The 7,033-nt window shown below is 41.1% G+C and overlaps 1 protein-coding gene across 6 annotated transcripts in view; it reads left to right on the plus strand.

Annotated features, from left to right (window-relative positions):
• LOC147899821 (putative inactive purple acid phosphatase 27) overlaps positions 1-772 on the plus strand; it is a 68,351-nt gene extending 67,579 nt beyond the window's left edge. For 5 of the 6 annotated variants that reach the window (XM_087376554.1, XM_087376551.1, XM_087376550.1 and 2 more), the window contains one exon: positions 2-772. In XM_087376554.1, the coding sequence (XP_087232680.1) occupies positions 2-310 (309 nt within the window). In that variant the 3' untranslated portion in view covers positions 311-772. The remainder of the gene's footprint in view (position 1) is intronic. The other variant, XM_087376549.1, reaches the window with a different exon arrangement.
• Positions 773-7,033: the final 6,261 nt, after the last annotated feature.

The raw sequence follows: 7,033 nt of genomic DNA on the forward strand, positions 1-7,033 counted from the left end.
GAGCAATTGCGTGAGCACAGAGTTGTCGCAGTACTCAGGAATATTTAATGCAACCATTCATTTAGTTGTTGGGGGTGCAGGTGCAAGCTTATCCACATACAGTGTAGTCCAAACGAGCTGGAGTATTTTTAAGGATGAGGATCATGGCTTTGGTAAATTGACTGCTTTCAACCGGTCAAGTTTACGCTTTGAGTATAAAAGAAGCAGTAATGGGGAAGTCTATGATTCATTCTGGATCACAAGACAATACATAGATGTGTTAGGTTGTGATGCAATTAGCAATTGCCCTCCTGTTACACTGGCTTCATAGTGCAGTTTATACTGCTCCAGCAGTGGAAGAGACAAAATTCTGGACATTTGCAGTGTTCTGACCTTAATGGCAGGCTGACCACTTGATATGAAAATCAGTATCCATAGACAAGGCAGAGTAGATGATGACATATTTAAGAATAATCTGATTCCTACTTAAATATTGTAGGAATACTACAAGGTATTTCTAGATCTGTCCTAAGCAGTGCTGGTAGATTTCTAGATTTTTTGTTGCAAACATTGATTCCATGAAATCATGAATTGTAGGTTGTGTCAACTGAGGACTGGTAGATATAATTATAATAAACATTATTGAGTCTTATGTCACAACATGGATTGCGTTTCTTTAATGTTTACAAAGCTCAAATGTCAGCTCTTACATTTGTCCTTCAGAGTTTTTTTCTGCCTAGAATAACTTTCAATGTCCCAAGCTTCAATATCTACATCCAGCAATAAATTTTTTTTCCTGGCAACTGACAGGAAAGGCGAATGGTCTTTGCAAAATGAAACCATGGTATACGTGCATGCAGTGTTTCCTCGTGATATTTTGAAGTCAACATTTATGTGCCAATTGAGTCACGATTTATTGGCATGTGTATTTAAATTTGGGTACATCTTTGTCCTGGTGAGGAGAACCTTTCAAATATGCTTGAATTTAGGATGACATGGACCAATTTGTGCTGTACATTTTTTCATTCACGTTAAGTTGCAGAAGCAGGGTATGGGTCTTGTAATTCTCATCACTAGGATGATCGTCTAGTGCAGAACAATATCCTACTTGCTGAGCTGATGCAATATTTGGGAGGGTATAGCATCATGATTGCTGTAGGAGGACGATCCGTTCTTGTCACTTCTTTCCCTTTCTGTTCCCATGACTTCCCAAAATTTGAGGACATTTTTTTGGGTAGGGAGGACTGCGACAAAGGTGGCTAGTTATCTGGCTTTATTGAAACCATCCTCAAGGCCAACAAGAGGGTGGTAAAAACAGCTAACCAGCCAAAGCCTTCACACTAAGACATTCAACAAATAACTCAAACACAGATTGGGGGAGCTAGAGTGCTCCTGCTCAATTACAAGGACACAGATTGGCCCCAACCCTTGGCGCCCCTTTCGGTATTTCTTTATTAATTGGAGAGACCAGCAAAAATAATACACAATGAGTTCAATCTCACTTGCATTCAGTGCTCTTCCGACTCTCAGTAAGCATCAGAATCCCAAACATTAGCCCTGCTAGGCCCTGCTCTCACACCCAAATAACCATAGGCATCATTTCAGTGTGCATAAAACCTGGGAGCTGTTACAGCAGCCCATGCAAGGCCACACACTTCCCAGACAGCTACAAGTGTCCCCCTTACTGCAATACCCAAACAATGGATGAATGCATAAGCAGCCTGCCCACAATCCTTAGAAGCACGAACTTGCTCTGCAAGCATTCATGTGAATCACCCTGCCAAGCAAGTCCCTCTAAAAACTCAGCTCATTGCCCAATGGCAATCACTAGAAAGCATGAGTAAACCCTTTAGCAGCCTGGAGCTCAACTTACGCTCATCCACGAGCCAATGCACATCACCCGGAGAGCTTTCTATACACATTGCCACTCAGTTAGCATCCTTAGCTGAAATGCCTGTGCACGAGACCCAAGGCCGGTGCAAAGAGCTGAAAGGTTGGTCACCACCAACCCCTTCACATGCTCGTACAAGTTGTATGGCTGATCTGTACATAAACGTTCAAAACACATTGGCTCGTGGATTAGCTTGGGTTGAGCTCCGGGCTGGTAAAGGGTTCATCCCTGCATGCGGTGGAGCATGACTTTCTATTGACATTAATAGCTTTATGACACAAAGGCATCCATGCATCATAATAAAGCCATTTCTGAGAGTGTCGTGGATTATTGGACAGCTGGTCGGAGAGGATGGACTACCAATTGAATTCTACAAAAAATTCTGGTCCATTGTTGGCCCATACCTCCTTCTCTTATGACAGGAAAGTGTTGAAAGTGGGTGCCTGCCTACTCATATCAATGGTGGTGTCATAAAACTTATTCCTAAGGAAGGAGATAAGACTGAGCTAAGGAACTAGAGACCTCTTACTATGCTCAACTGTAGCTATAAAATCTTTGCTAAAGCTCTGGTTATGAGGATTAAAAACAGAATGGCCAAGTGGATCCTACCAGAGCAGAAAGGCTCTTCATAAAGGGTAGACATTTACTTGAAGCTATCATCAACATTTGGTAGGGATGTGAGTATGCCAAAGAAACAAAACATGACATATGCTTCTTGAAGGTTGACTTTGACAAGGCATATGATAGACTTGAATGGGAGTTCATCATCCAAGCGTTGGCTGATATGGGTCTTGGCCCCCTTTACATTTCTTTTATCAAACTCCTTACAAATGCTACAGCAAAGATTTGTGTTAATGGGATCATGAGCCAACCATTTGAGCTTAAAAGATCTATAAGGCAGGGGTGTCCTATTGCCCCTTTACTCTTTGCAATTGCTGCAGACTCCTTGGGATGGCTTCTTCATCAACAAAGCCAAGAAAACAAGTTGAAAGGTATTGAGCTACCCTCAGGCAAGCACCTTATCTGTTAGCAGTTTGCTGATGATACAAACTTAACCCTTAAGAATGAGTCACAATATATCAAGGTGGCCATGGAGTCTTTAAAGATATTTTACAAAGCCTCTGGGTCCAAAATCAACCACTCTAAAACGGGATATGCAACTCTCAAAGGTGATAAAAAGCAAGTGTTGGAAGGGATGGGATGCCAGAGGGATCAAGCATGGCTTTGTCTTCAGGCTGCTGGGTATCCCCATGGGGTTTGATATTTCCCTAAAGCAAAGGTAGGACTGGTTCATGAACAGATTCCAAAACAAGATGGAGAAATGAAGAGGATTTTAGGCTAGTCTGGTAGGAAGAAAAACTATTCTTAACCATTGCATTTATCCTATTGTTATCTTCTACCTCATAGCTTGGTCCCCCTCTAATATAACAAAAACTTTTTCTGCCCAAAAAATAAGTAAATCTTAGAGACTCATGATGTTTGCACTATGAAATCAGCCTTAAGTAAATAGTGCTTCCATGTACAAGGGCATGAATTATAGCCAGCAATTCCTTTTCATAAATGCCTAGATTTCTCTCATCATCTTGCCAAATTTTACTCTCATAGACCACTACCTATCCTTCTTGTTGAGATATCGAGCTCCACTCGTGATATGCCAGGGTGACCGTTGTGCATTTATGTCACCGACTTGTTAGTTGTAGATGCGGTTGGTACACCACCCATGAATAATAACTGGATGACAGCTATCCTTATGTACTCTAGTTCATGGCTCAATTAGTATGCCACCTTAGTTAGTTGAGTTTGGTTTGAGACCCATATATAGGGTTCTTCTATTTCTTTGTACTAGAGTTCTTTTGGCTTTCACAACTAAGAAGAGGAAAACTGTTTTCAGCCTCCACCTTTGTGTGTATTTCCCTATTGTGTATATGAGAAAGCCGCAAGTGAGACTCCTTCCTTTTCTCCCACGATCTTCACATGGTATTAGAGCCTGGTTCGTGGAAAGGAGCTCAAGAAAGCAAACCAAGTTTGCGGTGTCTTGGTAAGAGGACCAGTGTTGCTTTCCTTTTTTGAGTTTGGGAGCAAATCTCTGTAGGTAGCACAGTCGGAAAGTGCAAGAATGTATTGTCTCAGATTGAGACGCCCTTGCGATGTGGCGAGAGGGTAGTACATGCTGCAGGAGTGGGCAAAGCCCTTGATGACTTTATTTTTCTAATTCGAGGCCATTTCGGGGCCTGTTTTGGAGGCGGAAGTTCTCTGCAAGCACTGAGAAAAAGGCCCTGTTTTTGCTGGTGCGACCACTGTTCTGCAGCTCGGTGAAAAGTTGCCGCAGAAATTACATCGTATGCCTGTGCACAGAGATATTGGGAGTTACAGAATCATTCTTATTGCCTGTTGATGCAAAATCGTCACTAGGAAGTGACTGTGTGGTCAAATACCACTTTCGTCAATTTTGCAGATTTGCCCTTGTGAGACAGATCTGTGTTTTTGGCAGTGACAGAATATTTTGTAGTGTTCTATAATGATGTCTGATTCTCTTTCACAGATTGTCACTGAAAAGCTTGACAAGAATAACTTCTAAGCATGGAAGTTTAGAATGACGAATTTCCTTATGGGAAAAGACTATTGGAAGTTCATTAAAGGAAATAAAGAAGAACCAGTTCTTCCTAATGTTCCCAATCAACAGGAAATGTAGGCATTTAAAGGATGGCATGAGAGAGCCAGAAAAGTTATGTACTGGCTGTCTATCAGTATTTCAGATTCTATGATTGTGCATATTCAAGATGCAAGTACGCCAAAGGAGGCATGGGATACTTTGGCAAAAATGTACAGCACAAATACGCAAGCCAGGAAAATGCAGCTCAAGTAGGAGTTGCACAATGTGTAGAGAGAAAATATGAGCATCAATGACTACCACATGAAGGTGAAGAAGATTGCAGATGCACTTGCTTCCATTGGGTCACCAGTGGAAGATGATGATTTAGTTTCTGTGACCTTGAATGGTCTAGGAAAGAATTATGCACAGTTCCAGACATCCATTGCTGTCCGTGAAAAATTTCTTGATTTTGAGGAGTTGATTGCTCTCCTAATTTCTGAGGAGCAGAGAAATGGTGCTGCATCTTCTTCAGGAGGAACTTCAAAAGAAACTGTCTTCTACGCAAATGCTGGAAGAGGTAGGCGCAGAGGTAGAGGAGGCCGATCTGGAGGCCGTGGTAGAAATCAGAATATGCATTAAACTCAAGAAAACCAGTCCTATGGAGGAGGACGTGATAACTCTAGAGGTAGGGGGAGCCAAAGAGGTCGTGGTGGATGGCAGAGAGGCCAAAATGCAAACAGCAATGTTGAATGCTACTACTGTGGTAAAATGGGTCATATGGCTAAAGACTGTTATAAAAAGCAGAATGACATCATGAATGGAAAATTGTAGCAAGAGAATTATGCATCTTCTAGTAGACAGGGTGATGATAGAAATGAGCATCTGTTTATGATGCAGCACATGACCAATTCTGTGACAAGTGTAGAAGAAAGAAATGATGTGTGGTATGTTGACTTAGGTGTGCCAAACCACATGACAGGTCATGCAGAATGGATGCAAGATGCAAGGAAAATGGAAAGACCAGGATTTGTGGAGACTGGTGATGATACTGCACATCCTATTGTGCAGATTGGTAAAATTCCTTTGTCTATGCAGGATGGGAAAAAGAAATACCTGTTTGATGTATTTCATGTCCCGAATATCACCAAGAACCTGGTTTCTGTTGGTCAAATGGTTGAGCAAGGCTTGCAGGTTAGATTTAATCCTCATGGATGCTTTGTTGAGGATATGAAAAATAATGGTCGCTTAGTAGCAAAAGGAAAGAAGAAGGGCATGATGTTTACGTTGGATGCAGACATGCCTGAATTGAGTGCAGCAATGTTTGCACATGGGACCGGTGTAGTTGCAGATATTGATATCTGGCATAAACGCATTGGTCATGTTAATGTACAATGACTTAAATCAATGCAGGCTCAAAATATTGTTGCAAGATTGCCTAAATTCAAGGTTGCAGAAATGCATAAGTTATGTGAAGCCTATCAATTTGGAAAACAGGCAAGGAAACCATTTCCTAGACATGTTCAAGAGAGTAAGAAGCCATTGGAATTAATCCACTCTGATGTGTGGACTACTAAAGCTGCATCTATTGGAGGATGTCATTATTTTGTCACTTTTATTGATGACTACAGCAGAAAATTTTGGGTGTATTTTATGAAAAAGAAAAGTGAAGTGTTTGGGCATTTCAAAGCTTTTAAAGCTATGGTTGAAAGAGAAACAAGCCTGCAAATAAAATGCCTAAGGTCAGATGGAGGGGAAGAGTACCTCTCAAATGAGTTTACAAGGTTCCTATAGGAGCATGGCATAAAGCAACAATATTCATACAGTCATACCCCACAGCAAAATGGACTTGCAGAAAGGAAAAACAGGCAATGGATTTACAGCCATTCACTATGCATATATGGTCAAAGTGATACAGAAACTAGAACCCACTTCTTTTGAGCAAGTCATGGGAAAAGAAAAATGGGAGAAAGCCATGGATGAAGAAATGGATGCCTTGGAACCAAATGCTACATGGGAATTGGTGCCTTTACCTAAAGACAAGAATGCAATTGGATGTAAGTGGGTTTATAAGGTGAAGCACAATGCAGAAGCTTGATGAAAGTGAGGTTATCAAAGGTTAAAAATTAGAAAGAGTCGTTTGACATTAATGAATATAATATTGGACCTTCAGGTTGAGCTTGATGATGCAAGGCAATTCAACGTTCAATCAAAACAGGAGATTTGGTGGCCTACTGCATTTGAGGTACCATGGAAATTTGAATTTGGATTTGGTAATAATGGAATTTGCTTGGAATATTTTGAAATAGAATGTGAGTTGGTTTTACATGTGCCAAAGGAGTCACATTCAATTTTGAAGTGGTTCTTTGACCAAACAGATATCCCAAGTGTGATCAAAGGTCATAACAATGGTGAGCTGCTTGAGGTTGAGGGCTATGGATCCTATTGCATAGAATGGCATCTAGCTGCTGACCTCAAGACTATTAAATGTATGTTTAATGTGGCACATGGAGCAAATATAAGCCATCCTTGTCCATTGTGAATGCAAAAGAGAGTACCATTGCAGAGGCAAG

The sequence above is a fragment of the Dipteris shenzhenensis genome, chromosome 7 (genome assembly GCF_047967505.1).
Source record: "Dipteris shenzhenensis isolate YYH24624 ecotype China chromosome 7, Dip_SZ_1.0, whole genome shotgun sequence".
NCBI lineage: Eukaryota > Viridiplantae > Streptophyta > Polypodiopsida > Gleicheniales > Dipteridaceae > Dipteris > Dipteris shenzhenensis.